The sequence below is a fragment of the Rattus norvegicus genome, chromosome X, assembly GCF_036323735.1.
Source record: "Rattus norvegicus strain BN/NHsdMcwi chromosome X, GRCr8, whole genome shotgun sequence".
In the NCBI taxonomy this organism is placed as follows: Eukaryota; Metazoa; Chordata; class Mammalia; order Rodentia; family Muridae; genus Rattus; species Rattus norvegicus.
This window is the reverse complement of record NC_086039.1, coordinates 7,061,858-7,078,705: the sequence shown is the minus strand read 5'-3', so window position 1 is coordinate 7,078,705 and position 16,848 is coordinate 7,061,858. Positions and strand designations below refer to the sequence as shown.

Genomic DNA, 16,848 nt, shown 5'->3' with positions numbered 1-16,848 from the left:
AATCATAGAAGAAAACTTCCCTAACCTAAAAAAAGAGATACTCATAAGTCATACAAGAAGCCTGTAGAACTCCAAATAGATAGAACCAGAAAAAAAAAAACAAACTCCTGCCATCACATAAGTGTCAAAACACCAAATACACAAAACAAAGAAAGAATACTAAAAGAAGTAAGGGAAAAAGGTCAAGTAACATATAAAGGCAGACCTATCAGAATCACACCAGACTTTTCACCAGAGACTATGAAAGCCAGAAGATCCTGGACAGATGTCATACAGACCCTAAGAGAACACAAATGCCAGCCCAGGTTACTGTATCCTGCAAAACTCTCAATTAACATACATGGAGAAACCAAGATATTCCATGACAAAACCAAATTTACACAATATCTTTCTACAAATCCAGCACTACAAAGGATAATAAATGGTAAAGCCCAACATAAGGAGGCAAGCTACACCCTAGAAAAAGCAAGAAACTAATGGTCTTGGCAACAAACCAAAGAGAAGAAAAGCACACAAACATAACCTCACATCCACATATGAATATAACAGGAAGCAATAATCACTATTCCTTAATATCTCTTAACATCAATGGTCTCAACTCCCCAATAAAAAGACATAGATTAACAAACTGGATAAGCAATGAAGACCCTGCATTCTGCTGCCTACAGGAAACACACCTCAGAGACAAAGACAGACACTACCTCAGAGTGAAAGTCTGGAAAACAACTTTCCAAGCAAATGGTTGGAAGAAGCAAGCTGGAGTAGCCATTCTAATATCAAATAAAATCAATTTTCAACTAAAAGTCATCAAAAAAAAAAAGGAAGGACATTTCATATTCATCAAAGGAAAAATCCACCAAGATGTACTCTCAATCCTAAATATCTATGCCCCAAATACAAGGGCACCTACATACGTAAAAGAAACCTTACTAAAGCTCAATCACACATTGCACCTCACACAATAATAGTAGGAGACTTCAACACCCCACTCTCATCAATGGACAGATCATGGAAACAGAAATTAAACAGAGACGTAGACAGACTAAGAGAAGTCATGAACCAAATGGACTTAACAGATATTTATAGAACATTCTATCCTAAAGCAAAAGGATATAGCTTCTTCTCAGCTCCTCATGGTACTTTCTCCAAAATTGACCATATAATTGGTCAAAAAACGGGCCTCAACAGGTACAGAAAGATAGAAATAATCCCATGTGTGCTATCGGACCACCATGGCCTAAAGCTGGTCTTCAATAACAATAAGGGAAGAATGCACACATATACGTGGAAGTTGAAAAATGCTCTACTCAACGATAACCTGGTCAAGAAGAAATAAAGAAAGAAATTAAAGACTTCTTAGAATTTAATGAAAATGAAGGTACAACATACCCAAACTTATGGGACACAATGAAAGCTGTGCTAAGTGCTAGCTCTGAGTGCCTGCAGAAAGAAAGAGGAGAGAGCATATGTCACCAGCTTGACAGCACACCTAAAAGCTCTAGAACAGAAAGAAGCAAATACACGCAGGAGGAGTAGAAGACAGGAAATAATCAAACTCAGAGCTGAAATCAACCAACTAGAAACAAAAAGGACCATAGAAGAATCAACAGAACCAAAAGTTGGTTCTTTGAGAAAATCAACACGATAGATAAACCCTTAGCCAGACTAATGAGAGGACACAGAGAGTATGTCCAAATTAACAAAATCAGAAATGAAAAGGGAGACATAACTACAGATTCAGAGGAAATTAAAAAAATCATCAGATCTTACTATAAAAGCCTATATTCAACAAAACTTGAAAATCTACAGGAAACGGACAATTTCCTAGACAGATACCAGTTACCGAAGTTAAATCAGGAACAGGTAAACCAGTTAAACAACCCCATAATTCCTAAGGAAATAGAAGCAGTCATTAAAGGTCTCCCAACCAAAAAGAGCCCAGGTCCAGACAGGTTTAGTGCAGAATTCTATCAGACCTTCATAGAAGACCTCATACCAATATTATCCAAACTATTCCACAAAATTGAAACAGATGGAGCACTACCGAATTCCTTCTATGAAGCCACAATTACTCTTATACCTAAACCACACAAAGACCCAACAAAGAAAGAGAACTTCAGACCAATTTCCCTTATGAATATCGACGCAAAAATACTCAATAAAATTCTGGCAAACCGAATCCAAGAGCACATCAAAACATTCATCCACCATGATCAAGAAGGCTTCATCCCAGGCATGCAGGGATGGTTTAATATACGGAAAACCATCAACGTGATCCATTATATAAACAAACTGAAAGAACAAAACCACGTGATCATCTCATTAGATGCTGAGAAAGCATTTGACAAAATTCAACACCCCTTCATGATAAAAGTCTTGGAAAGAATAGGAATTCAAGGCCCATACCTAAACATAGTAAAAGCTATATACAGCAAACTAGTTGATAACATTAAACTAAATGGAGAGAAACTTGAAGCAATCGCACTAAAATCAGGTATTAAACAAGGCTGCCCACTCTCTCCCTACTTACTCAATATATTTCTTGAAGTTCTAGCCAGAGCAATCAGACAACAAAAGGAAATCAAGGGGATACAGATTGGAAAAGAAGAAGTCAAAATATCACTATTTGCAGATGATATGATAGTATATTTAAGTGATCCCAAAAGTTCCACCAGAGAACTACTAAAGCTGATAAACAAATTCAGCAAAGTGGCTGGGTATAAAATTAACTCAAATAAATCAGTAGCCTTCCTCTACACAAAAGAGAAACAAGCCGAGAAAGAAATTAGGGAAAAGATACCCTTCATAATAGACCCAAATAATATAAAGTACCTTGGTGTGACTTTGACCAAGCAAGTAAAAGATCTGTACAATAAGAACTTCAAGACTCTGAAGAAAGAAATTGAAGAAGACTCAGAAGATGGAAAGATCTCCCATGCTCATGGATTGACAGGATTAATATAGTAAAAATGGCCATTTTACCAAAAGCGATCTAGAGATTCAAAGCAATCCCCATCAAAATACCAATCCAATTCTTCAAAGAGTTAGAGAGAACAATTTGCAAATTCATCTGGAATAACAAAAAACCCAGGATAGCTAAAGCTATCCTCAACAATAAAAGGACTTCAGGGGGAATCACTATCCCTGAACTCAAGCAATATTACGAAGCAATAGTGATAAAAACTGCATGGTATTGGTACAGAGACAGAAAGATAGACCAATGGAACAGAATTGAAAACCCAGAAATGAACCCACACACCTATGGGCACTTGATTTTTGACAAAGGAGCCAAAACCATTCAATGGAAAAAAGATAACATTTTCAGCAAATGGTGCTGGTTCAACTGGAGGTCAACAATGTAGAAGAATGCAAATCGATCCATGCTCATCACCCTGTACAAAGCCTAAGTCCAAGTGGATCAAGGACATCCACATCAAACCAGATACACTCAGACTAATAGAAGAAAAACCCTATAGGGCAGCATCTCGAACACATGGGCACTGGAAAAAATTTCCTGAACAAAACACCAATGGCTTATGCTCTAAGATCAAGAATCAACAAACGGGATCTCATAAACCGGCAAAGCTTCTGTAAGGCAAAGGACACTGTAGTTAGGACAGAATGGCAACCAACAGATTGGGAAAAGATCTTTACCAATCCTACAACAGATAAAGGCCTTATATCCAAAATAAACAAAGAACTCAAGAAGTTAGACCGCAGTGAGACAAATAATCCTATTAAAAAGTGGGGTTCAGCAATTAGACAAGATGGATGAAGCAAAGAAGTGCAGACCGACAGGAGCCGGATGTAGATCTCTCCTGAGAGACACAGCCAGAATACAGCAAATACAGAGGCGAATGCCAGCAGCAAACCACTGAACTGAGAATAGGACCCCCATTGAAGGAATCAGAGAAAGAACTGGAAGAGCTTGAAGGGGCTCGAGACCCCATATGTACAACAATACCAAGCAGCCAGAGCTTCCAGGGACTAAGCCACTACCTAAAGACTATACATGGACTGACCCTGGACTCTGGCCTCATAGGTAGCAATGAATATCCTAGTAAGAGCACCAGTGGAAGGGGAAGCCCTGGGTCCTGCTAAGACTGAACCCCCAGTGAACTAGACTGTTGGGGGGAGGGCAGCAATGGGGGAGGGTTAGGAGGGGAACACCCATAAGGAAGGCGAGGGGGGAGGGGGATGTTTGCCCGGAAACCAAAGAATTATTACTAAGTATTAAATAAATTAAAAAAATAAAAAAATAAAAATGTAAAATACAAAAAAAAGAACATTAAAAAAATGAGGTTCAGAGCTAAACAAAGAATTCACAGCTAGGAATGTCGAATGGCTGAGAAACACCTAAAGAAATGTTCAACGTCTTTAGTTATAAGGGAAATGCAAATCAAAACAACCCTGAGATTTCACCTCACACCAGTGAGAATGGCTAAGATAAAAAACTCAGGTGACAGCAAATGCTGGCAAGGATGTGGAGAAAGAGGAACATTCCTCCATTGTTGGTGGGAGTGCACACTGCTACAACCATTCTGGAAATCAGTCTGGAGGTTCCTCAGAAATTTGGACACCTGAGGATCCAGCTATACCTCTCTTGGGCATATACCCACAAGATGCCCCAACATATAAAAAGGACACGTGCTCCACTATGTTCATAGCAGCCTTATTTATAATAGCCAGAAGCTGGAAAGAACCCAGATCCCCTTCAACAGAGGAATGAATACAGAAAATGTGGTACATCTACACAATGGAATATTACTCAGCTATCAAATCACTGACTTTATGAAATTCATAGACAAATGGATGGAACTGGAAAATATCATCCTGAGTGAGGTAACCCAATCACAGAAAAACACACACATGGTATGCACTCAGTGATAAGTGGCTATTAGCCCAAATGCTTGAATTACCCTAGATGCCTAGAACACATGAAACTCAAGACGGATAATCAAAATATGAATGCTTCACTCCTTCTCTAAAAGGGGAACAAGAATGCCCTTGGCAGGGAATAAGGAGGCAAAGATTAAAACAGACACAGAAGGAACACCCATTCAGAGCCTGCCCCACATGTGGCCCATACATATACAGCCATCCAATTAGACAAGATGGATGAAGCAAAGAAGTGCAGACCGACAGGAGCCGGATGTAGATCGCTCCTGAGAGACACAGTCAGAATACAGCAAATACAGAGGCGAATGCCAGCAGCAAACCACTGAACTGAGAATAGGACCCCCGTTGAAGGAATCAGAGAAAGAACTGGAAGAGCTTGAAGGGGCTCGAGTCCCCATATGTACAACAATGCCAAGCAACCAGAGCTTCCAGGGACTAAGCCACTACCTGAAGACTATACATGGACTGACCCTGGACTCTGACCTCATAGGTAGCAATGAATATCCTAGTAAGATCACCAGTGGAAGGGGAAGCCCTTGATCCTGCTAAGACTGAACCCCCAGTGAACGTGATTGTTGGTGGGAGGGCGGCAATGGGGGGGAGGATGGGGAGGGGAACACCCATATAGAAGGGGAGGGGGGAGATTAGGGGGATGTTTGCCCGGAAACCGGGAAAGGGAATAACATTCGAAATGTAAATAAGAAATACTCAAGTTAATAAAAAAATATGGCATTAACTTTTTCCAAAATGCTTTAATATTACTGGCAGGACATCTTGGTTATAATCAAAATGACTTATAGTTTACAAAGCACATGGGCATTCTTTTGAAAGAAGCAGGCAAAATAATTCAGCTATTGTTTCAGGGAATAAAAAGAATGAACTGGGCTGTATGCAGAAATGACAGTGACACAGCTGAATTAGTCACAACTGACCACTACAGGACAACTATAGCCTAGATAAAAGGCTGGAAATCAGTTAGTCATGCTTCCTTACAAGCATCTTTAAAGTGTTTGAAGGAAGGAACACAATTCTGTGGTTATGACCACGAAGAGCCAGAGCAGCAACTAACCCTTATCTTGCTGCAGTTTTGTAGCAATTTTCATATTACATGAGTCAAAGGCTGTTGCAACTTCAAATATGAGACTATTACTGTGTAAGGAATATATAAGCTCTGTTCTTTAATACTAATAAAGTAGAAGCCTTCTTAGGTGTTGTGTTCAGTGTGGTAGGATTATATATATATATATATATATATATATATATATATATATATATAATCAGATATGGTGTAATAGAACATTTTAAAAGACCAAAAACAAAACAAAACAAAACAAACAAAAAAATTAAATTAAGTGTTTTCTGTTTTTAAAAATGACTAAAGCTGGGGATGTAGAGTTGAATTCAATCCTCAGAACTGCTTAAATGGGTGCAGGCCTGTAATCCCAGTCTTCATGAGTTAATGATCACCTCAGAATACCTAAGACCTTGCTTCAAAAAATAAATAAGCTATAAACTATGAAGAAAAGCTTTGGAGACTGTATATGATCCAGGGGGCCTATAATCCCAACCCCTGGGGAGGCTGAGGCCACACTGCTACAATGTTGAAATCTTGTCTCAAGAATAAACAATGACAAAAAAAAAGAAGAGGAGGAGGAGGAAGAAAGGAAGGAAGGAAGGAGGAAAGAACAAAAGGAAGGAAGGAAAAAGAAAAAGGAAAGGAAGAAAGAGAAAGGGGACAAAAGAACTGAGAGAGAGAGACAGACAGACAGAGACAGAGACAGAGAGAGACGGGGAAAGAGATGAGGAGAGGGGAGGGGAGGGAGGGAGGGAGGAGAGGAGAGGGAAGGGGGAGGGGAGAGGAGGGGGAGGGGAGAGGAGGGGAGGAGAGGTGAAGGTGGGTTGTGACCACCCAGCTAGCTTTATACTAGAAGCCCTAGTCTTGTGCTTTTGGGGATTGTGACATCTGGGCATTGAAGGAGAGAGATAGATTGGTAACCATTGTGACACATGGGTAGTAGAGGAGGCCAGAGGAAGGTTACTGACCAATGCTTGGACCTTTCCCTTATACCTTTGCCTGAGAGCAGAAGAGCAGCTGTTTTCCCAAAGTTGCAGAGGCTGGTGCCCAGGAACCTAATGCTGAGCTGACCTGTCACTGTGATGACAACAGCATCTTGTATCCTTCCGTCTCAAGCTATCCAACAGGATAACATCTATGGTCTTTCTCAAATAACTACCAGCCTTTTTATTAGTAACTCTGCAGTAGCTAACGACAAGCTCACCTTGTCCAACAACCACATCACCACGATCATCAATGCCTCTGTAGAAGTAGTGAACACATTCTTCGAAGACATTCAGTATGTGCATGTGCCGGTGAGCGATGCTCCTAATTCTTACCTTTATGACTTTTTCGACCCCATAGCTGATCATATCCATGGCGTGGAAATGAGGAATGGCCGCACACTATTGCACTGTGCCGCAGGAGTGAGCCGCTCAGCAGCCCTCTGCCTTGCCTATCTCATGAAATACCACACCATGACCCTGCTGGATGCGCACACATGGACCAAGTCCTGCCGCCCCATCATCCGTCCCAACAATGGCTTTTGGGAACAACTGATTCATTATGAGTTCAAGCTGTTCAGTAGGAATACTGTTCACATGATCTACTCTCCTATGGGTCTGATTCCTAACATCTATGAAAAGGATGCCTATTTAATGGAACTAATGTAAGCCATCCATTTCTTCCCCTGACTGAATCCTACATCAAGATTAAAAACAATGACCTTGGACCTCTGGTTTAAAACAAAGGGAAAAAAGACCTTGTGGATGGGGTTGGATAGGGGAGAGAAGGGATTGGAATTTTAATTATCATATCTTCAAATAAAGTTGAATGCAAAATGATGAAGTGTTTCTAAATCTTATCTTCAAAGAATAAAGTTTAGTCAATGGAAGATAGTGAAATGTTTCTTACCTCTTAAGGAACAGGTCAGGCTGCTGGGACCTGGCAGAAGGCAGAGGTGGGAGTAGACCTGATATATAGGTCAGGGGATGGGGAAAGATATGGATGGAGGTGTGAAGTAGAGAGGTGGGGGTTTGTGTCTGGGGGGGCTGGAGATGTTAGGCAGGGTATAGGAAGGTAGAAATTTCAGGGGATGACTTAAGGGTCTGGGGAGTGGGAGAAGAGAGCTGGGATTAGGGGTACGCTGAGGTGGGAAAGAATCAGGGTGAGAGGACTATGGCTGTAAAGTATAGTTACGTTCAGGTGGGGAGGTAGAGAAGGAAAGGGGAAGGTTGGATTATGAGGTAGGCGGACAGGGAGGTGATGGAATGTGGGGGAGGGGAGAGGTGGAATCATGAGATAGGAATGTGTAGAGGGGGGAGGTGGGGTGGGTCTAAAATGGGGGTTGGGGAGAAGGGAATTAAGATGGTAGTGGACTAGTTGTGAGGTAGGGATGTGGGAGAGTGGGGACAGCAGCAAGTGTGGCTCAGCTTAAACAGACCTGCCAATAGCACCATGGGCCTACAGAAGAGATCCGAAGCCCTTCCTGGGCTGACTAACCTGAGAGTAAATTCTCTTTCTCTCCAACTGGAAGTCAGAGCCTTTGACATCATGACACCTTAGGTAAGTAATGGTACTAGATAAATGCTTCCAGGCCTTCACACGAGACTCAGCGAGGCCTTAGCAAATCTCATACCATCTGTGTCTGGCTCTTTAAGCACAGTTACCCAACTCTTATTTTCTAGATTGAATTTATGCATTCATTGAAGAAACCATTCTACTCTTTAGAGTTTTGGGTTTAGTTTTTGGTTGGTTTTATTTTTGAGTAATATATTAAGCATCAGGTCCTCAAGAGGTCTTGAGACCTCCTTCAGCTGCCTCTCAAAGAAACATTAGTTTCTTTCCCAGATCATGTGCTATGGTGTCTTCAACGAATGCACACATCCAATCTAGAAAATAAGAGTTGGTTCACTGAGTTAAAAGGTCAGACAGGAATGAGACCTTGCTGAGCCTGGTGTACTTGGAAGCATTTATCCAGTAGCTTATAACTTACCTGAGGTGTCATGATGTCAAAGGTTCTGACTTCGAGTAGGACACAGGACCTCAGGGACTTCTTTCATAGGCCCTGACTTGTTAGGGTTTCTACTGCTGCAATGAAACACTATGACCAAAAATAAAGTTGTTGGGGAAGAAATTGCTTATTGGACTTACGATTGCACATTGCAATCCATCACTTAAGGAAGGCAGGACAGGGACTCAAACAGGACAGAAACCTAAAAGCAGGAGCTGATGCTGGGGTCAAGGAAGAGTGCTGCTGGCTGACTTGTTCCCTGTGTCTTGCTTAGCTTGCTTTCTTATAGAACCCAGGGCCAGCAGTTCAAGGATGGCACTACCCACAATGGATTGGGCCCTCTCCCATGTATCCCTAATTAACAAAATGCTCTACATACTGACCCAAATCCTGATTTTATGGTGACATTTTCTCAATTGAGTTCCTTCCTATCTGATGACTATAGTTTGTGTCAAATTGACATAAATCTAGCCATGACAACTTGGAAGGCTGGCATTACTGACCATGTCTCAGCCCTGTCGCCACTGTCACCTCCTTCTATTGCCATTCTAGGGTATCTCAGAACCTCAGTTCTCTGTCAAAGCAATCACAGACCTTCTGTCATAGAGTCCCTCTGAAGACAAAACCCCTTAATACAACCTGGAACTTGCCAGGTTTGACCCCAGAGTACAGTGCAGTGAGTTGCTCTAAGACTGAAGGCTCTGTGTTAACACTCACTCCCCCCACCCCCACCCTCCACCCCCGTGGCCTTTCTCTGCCTCTGCAACTGTTTGTTGTTTACAAACAGTCACAAAAACAAAAACAAAAAATCACCCAGTGTGTAAAAATGGGTTTAAGGTTCTATAAGACCAAACCAGAGAAAAGGTATAGATTTAGAATGATTTTAGTGGCCTCATTGTACTGAATGCACCTTCCCTAATCACTCATGCCTAATTTAGAATCACAGATGACTAGAGACAGCTCACTGGTGTTGCTAGCTCCTGGATCCACGAGAGCATTTGTCAAAGGGATAAATGAATGAGCCTCACAAGTAGGCCCTAGAATCAAAAATTATTTCAACTTTCTAGATAGCTGGGGCTTTGACTGGGTCCAGGCATTGCACTTTAAAGTGATTTTAGAAGGAAACAGAGAGACAGATAGAGCAGGACTATTCAGTTTGAAAATACCTGTGGGTCCAGAGGGTCAAAAGCTCCTCTGTCCAGGTCGACCCTCACCCTGATCCCTACTACTACAAAGGGAACATATGGGGGTAAGATGCATCAAATGAAAACCACTGCCTTAGACAGTGTTTCTTTTTATGAATGGAAAACAAACAAACAAACAAACAAACAAACAAAAACAGGTTCACAGAAGTTATGGCTGAATGTGGCAGAATCCCAATCATAACTTTTCTGGCAGAAACCAAAATGGGAATTCCTTACATGTACTGTTGAAAAGAAAATGATTTGAGTGTCAGTGTGTGTGCCCATTTTCGGAATCTTAAATATCCAATGAAATGAACTCTTCAAGGATATATTGTGCTAAGAGTTGTAACACATACATAGATCTAGATACAACCACAACTGTAACCAAGCTACCAAGCAGTTCCATGCCTCAAAAATATTTTTCTACCATTCTTGTTTGTAGTCAGCAGAAGCTAGCCTCAGCAAATGTTGGTCTGTTTTCCATGCCTGTAGATTTTCTTTTAACTAAATGTCACATAAATGGAACTATGTGGATGTGGTCTCTGAAGAGGGACTTTCATTCAGTATAATGTCTGTAAGAGTCACTCATATTGTACTCCACAGTGTGGATGTATCACAGTTGGTTCTTTATCATGACATGAGGATATCAGGATTCTATATCAGAATATTCTATATAAGGATATAAGGCTCTATACTAAATTCCTAGGAAATGCTATGAAAAAAATACCAAAGAAAAGTATGCAAAAAGTATGCTTTAAAACAACAGTAATTTATTTTCTCACAGTCCTGAGGCCAAAAGTCCTAGATCAGGTTGTTGGCAGGGTCATGCTTTTTGTAAACCTGTATGGGTCTTTGAATGTCTGTTCCTTGCCACTGGTGATACTGGCACACATTCCTTTGTTTAATTCATTATTACAATTTTGGCTTTGTCACAAGGCTATCTTTAGTGTCCATATCCATCTTCTTTCTGTGTATATATGTATTCAAATATTTCTCCTATTAAGATGCCAATCAGCACTTAGGAGATAAAGGCAGGTGGATCTCTGAGTTTGAGGCTTGCTTGGCCAATACTGGGAGTTTCAGGATAGCCAGAGTGAAACAGAAACCCTGTCCCAAACAAACACCAACAAAGATAGGAGGCCAATTGAAACTGTGATATGAACTCTTCTGGCTGGGGAAACACTTAAACATGGTAGGTCTTATGGGTAGATGCTTTTAAAAAGATGTTTCATGGAATTGTGGGAGGGGGGAGAAGATGGCAGAATGGAGTGAGTGACATGCAGCAGAATCTAGTAGTTGTTCAGTTCACAAGTCTGGATGTCTCGGCTGGTCTTCAGTGTATACTGGAATCCTAAAGAAGTAGGCTGTGATGTCAGTGAAGGAATAGACATGCTAGTGAGGGAAGAGCAAATAGGCAAAGTTTCTAGCTAGGGACCAGTTCTATTTCTCCGTGTTTGAGGACATAAGTATTTAGCAATAAAGCCTTAACATAAGGTTGTGGAGAGCAACCAATAGCCTTTGAGGGGAGAGAGTTTATGGAATCCCTTTGGCTAGGGATTCAACAAGAAGTAACTTATTCTTGGTGCTGGAGATTTTACTTGGTAGCATAAGATCAGATTCTTACAATTGCTTTGTGTTTAAATTATTTTCTTTTTAAGAATTTAATCCAGGCTAGACTTAAGTTGGCAACTTTTCCTTATCCTCTTTAAAAAGTGCCTACCTGTATGTACCATCATGTTCAACTCACCACCGATGAAGGGCTTTTAGCCCTAAATGTAGGCATATATTTTTCTGCAACCTACTTTTAGTAAGATTTCAACTTCTCCTCTAGCCCACCACCCAGCAGAGGTAGTGGAAAAGAAAAGTTATTAGGATATGGGGAAGTGGACATTTCAGCAATAGTTCTTTGGGGGTGAGCTCAATCTTCTTTCTCAGCAGTTCAGCCTGTAGCAAACACCAATATGATTCAGCAGCTCCAGACTAGTTCTCTAGGCAGGCAAATACCACGAGTCAGCAACTACAGTCCAGTACTCTCAGCAGACAGACAACAGACAGATACCAAGCAGCTGTAGTTCAGTCCTGAAGAAACTTCCAGGCTCTCCAACTAGCCTGAGGTGAAGCCATGGAAGCAGCAAGCTACCACAGGAACCTCTCGAGCAGTTCTTAGGCAAGTTTCCCTCAATTACCACAAGTTGAGTTCAATAATGCTATGTAAGGTGAACAAATACATTCATGTCTTTAGTGAAGAGTAGCGAGGTGGAGCAAACCAAGCCAAAGCTCAGTGCTCATCGCCCAGTGTCTGTGGGGTCAGATTTATACTCCTTCATTATGGGTTCTTTCATGTGTCTGCTATAGCAAAACATCCTTTCACCTGCGTCTGCTTCAGGAAAACACCCTTTCATATGTCTGCCTTAACAAGACACCCTTTCACCTTTGTGCCCCGGAAAAACATCATTTGATACAACTAACTTTCCAAAGAAACTAGAAATTTCCAATTGACCTATGTTTCTTTTTTCTGGACACAGTCTTTTGGCTGTTATAATCAAACACAATTTAACTATATACTTTGCCTTATTTGGTTAAGAAATCTGCCACTCAGAATTAATCTGTTAAGTTAATTTCGTGAAGAAATCTGTGGTGAAATATTATATAAACATTTCTTTTTAAAAAAGATTTATTCATTTATTATATATAAGCACACTGTAGCTGTCTTCAGACACACCAGAAGAGGGGATGAGATCTCATTACATACAGATGGTTGTGAACCATCATGTAGTTACTGGGATTTCAACTCAGGATCTTTGGAAAAGCAGTCAGTGCTCTTAACCACTGAGCCATCTTTCCAGCCCTATATAAAAATTTCTAATTGTCTACATTGTTGTTTTGGTAACATCATGTTGAATGTTTAGTCTCATAATGTTGACTTATTTTATATTCTTTTTACTTCACCTATTGTTTTTTTATGTACTGTCTTTCAGGGCCTGTCGGTCAGTTCCTCCCCCAACCCTCCTCCCCAAGCCAATATCCTGCCTAATAGAAGGAATTAAACTGAGGACCTTGAGCATGGTAAATGCTCTACCACTGAGCTACAAACCCTATCCAGAAAATCTCCAGTTTAAATTAACAGCACTAGAACCATCAATAACTCTATGGTGATGGGTTATTATTTCTTAGCATAAGTTCTTTGAATAGTTTCATATAACTTCTCATGTGTTACTTTAGCCTGTCACTATAGACTCACAGTATTGCTTCGTCAGCCAACTTCATTTATATTCTTCCTTATCTTGACCACAGTTATTATCAACTTCTTTTTAAAAACCTTTTAAACATTTTTACTATTTTTATTATATATGGGTGTCTTGCCTGTGCACAACATGTGTGCAGGCACAGAGGCCAGAAGAATGTACTGAATTTTTCGGAACTGAAGTTGCAAATGGTTGTAAGCCACAATGAGGATGCCAGGAATTGGACTCAGGTCCTGTGGAACAACAGCAAGTGTTTTTAACTACTGAACCCCAGGTGTCATTCTCAACTGTTTGATTTAATCATAATTTCCATATATTTAGGAGGTTGTACTTTCCACATGCAACCCTTTCCCTTACAGCCCAGCTCCTACCAATTTAATTTCTATTAACTATGTGACTTCCTTTATCTAGGTTAACAAAGATGTTTCTTATATGAGATTCCAATGGAATTTGAACAAACCCCATAATGCTCTGTATTATAATATAACATTTATTTTTATAATTCTCAAAGAAAGAGCAGCTTCAAAACAAGAATCATGCTAATTTTGGAAGTTTTATTGTCCGTTCACTGGTATTTTTCTTTTACCTCCACATTTCTTTCCCTCCATTATGCCATTGAGCTCATACACTGATTTAAAAAAAGACAGTTACTAAAAAAAGACTCCCACGTGATACTACAGGCAGGACCCTGTTACTATTTCCCACCTGACCCCCAGCCATGTAAGGATAGGTCTTGGATCTGGGACATTTTCTTTTCTAACAGAGAATCTTCTGAGCATTAATGTAAGACTATAATCCCAGATCTAGAGGTCCTTAGATAGGAGGACATAGAGTTTGTCACTAACTGTCTTACTGTTTGCATTTATTGATCATCTTTTCTTACTTTCTCACTTAAGATTAACCTGAGTTTGAAAAATTGAAACCTGAACCTTTTGTGTCTAAGGATCTTGTGTAAATCTTTCATTTTGTAGGGATCCTCTGCTCGCTCAAGTGTTGGGTAGAAGCCCTGCCTCCTTCACGCCCTGTGTTGGTAGATGTTGGTTCCCCAATTTTTAATGAAACTGATTGGAGACGCAGTGTCTTCTGATCATTGCTTTATGGGGATGGGAATTTTGGCTTCCAATTATAGCAACCTGGTGGGGATGTATAAGAAATAAATTATTGGTATAAGAAATAAAATATTTCTTCTACTGACAAATTGGGGGTGGTAGAAGTAGTGAAAATCCTGACCTCCCACTAGATCTCCTTTGACACCAATTCAGGAGGGGCAAATGACCCTCATAACTACTGGGTAGGGTATACATTCAGCCTGATAAGGTAAAGCAGAAGTTCCCAATCCATTCTTACAACTGAAGATTTATAGTGGCTCCTTATCTCAGTATAACCTTAGCCTATTTTTCATTCAACCATCGGTTGAATAATCTTTTCTAGAAAATACTGTTTATATATATTTATTCACCTACTATGTGTGTGTGCGTCTGTTTGTGTGAGTGTGTATAGGACAACTTCTAGGAGTTGGTTCTCTCCTTCTGCCTGTGAGTTCCAGGGATCCTTCAGGGAGTAGCAAGCTCCTTTACTCACTGAGCAATGTCAGCATTGGGTAATCTTTATGATTATTATGGGAAGAACTGGTGAAAAATTTTGAGCTTATTTTTGATCTTGACTGAAATGACTAGTTTTTTGGGGACAGGATGTTATGTACCCTAGGCTGACCTTTAATTATTGACCATACCACCATCTCTGGCTACCAAATGCTGGGATTATAAGCAAAGATAGCCTTATTTAGACTAGATTAAACATGACTGTTAATGCGAGTTTCTATTATGTGTATAGATTCTATGGTACTAACATTAACTATATTCTTCTGCTTCAGGCTAAGTATTTAGTTGTTTGAAATAGGTTAAATTTATTCTATCATAACTGGTTGAATAGTGATGGAACTTACACCATGTATAATACTGCTTCAAATTATACATGAAGTAGTCCATAAATTGATTTAATTTTATATAGTTTTAAAATATTGATTTACCTGTGCAAGTTTTATGAGGTTAGCAAATTCAGATTAAATTTTTTCTAGCTTCTGTTGTGTTGTTAGAACTATAAACAAATCTAGACTTGACGTAATTTTTCCTTTTTGAATAAATGAGAGGTATATCAATGCTGAGATTATATACCTAAATGTGAAATAAATTAGGATTGCTTGTGGTCAGGCTTATGGGGAGGGTGAAGAATGAGAGGAAGTGATTTGTAGTATAGTGTAGTGACAAAAAATTTAGACCCCATATGTGAAAGAAAGAAAAGATCTCAAACATCAAAATTGTAAATTTTACTTTTTTATTTGATGCTGTAGATTGAAAGGCCCTGAGTATACTAATCACATCCTGGGTCTTAACAAGGCTTTGAATTCTGTATTATATATCTAGTACTTCATTTATCTTATAGTATCTAACTTTCTTCGTTTTCTCTTTTCTTTTTTTGGTGTTTGTTTTTCAAGGGTTTCTTTGTGTAGACCAGGCTGGCCTCAGACTCAGAGATCCATCTGCCTCTGCCTTGTGATTGTTGGGATTAAAGATGTGAGCTCCCATGCTGACCACAGTACCTTATCTATAAGATAATGTCATTAAGTAGTTACAGTTTGGTAAAGAAATTTTTATCCTTATTTGTGTGTGTTCATGGGCATGTGTGTGTCCTAGGAAACCTGTGAAGGTCAGAAGACAACTTGCAGGAATCAAGTTTTGGACTCTGGCAAATATTTTGAGGGACCAAGTTATTGAAGGTTGGTTGCCCCACTATATTGTGGTAGAGATAGGATTAGATTTGTATGATGTAACACAGACCAGGCTCTTATTGTGATACTACTCATCCTTCTGCATTTTAATGCCCTCCTTTGTAGCCTAGCATGACTTTCAACCTAGCATTCTACCAACTGAGCTAAATCAGCCCAGGTTTGGTTTTTATAGTAATTATTATTATTTGTTTTGACACATGGTTTCTCTATGTAGCCCTGGCTGTCCTTGAACTCATAGATCCACCTGCCTCTGCCTCCCAAGTGCTGGGATTAAAGGCATGTGCCACCACTGCCCTGTCATAGTAATAATTATTATAAAACATAATTTTCCATTTTTGTATGTCATAAGTTTAAAATTGCATTAATTTTCTCAACAGTGAATGAGAAAGGCTCTACACTTATTTTACATACATTTGACACATGATAAACTATGTAAATGCCAAAAAATTACATAGATATGTAAGACATATTTTATTATATGGAAGCTGCCTCATGTTTGATGGAGGATAAATCCTTGGAGTTGGCCTGGTTTGGCCAGGAATGGTGTTACATGTCTATTATCCCAGAACTGAGGAGTTTGAGGCAGGAGAACACAGAGGCTAGCCTGGGCTACAGAGCAAGACCCTGTCTCATAAAATCTGTGCCCCAACAAACTAGAATTTCCT

General features: G+C 39.9%; 1 protein-coding gene and 1 long non-coding RNA gene across 3 annotated transcripts in view; one reads left to right on the top strand and one right to left on the bottom strand.

The window, feature by feature from the left end:
- The window catches only part of LOC120099295 (uncharacterized), a 130,473-nt gene extending 122,286 nt beyond the window's left edge, over nucleotides 1-8,187 (bottom strand). For both annotated transcript variants that reach the window (XR_010061352.1, XR_005498370.2), the window contains exon 1: nucleotides 7,868-8,187. This is a non-coding gene — a long non-coding RNA (uncharacterized LOC120099295). The remainder of the gene's footprint in view (nucleotides 1-7,867) is intronic.
- Nucleotides 6,940-7,796, top strand: Dusp21 (dual specificity phosphatase 21). The gene has a single exon (NM_001106971.1). The coding sequence runs from the start codon at nucleotides 7,057-7,059 to the stop codon at nucleotides 7,624-7,626; it is 570 nt and encodes a 189-aa protein (NP_001100441.1). The 5' UTR covers nucleotides 6,940-7,056; the 3' UTR covers nucleotides 7,627-7,796.
- Nucleotides 8,188-16,848: the final 8,661 nt, after the last annotated feature.

Excerpts from the sequence above, each read along its gene's own strand:
- Dusp21 (NM_001106971.1), top strand. The coding sequence starts at position 7,057 with ATGACAACAGCATCTTGTATCCTTCCGTCTCAAGCTATCCAACAGGAT.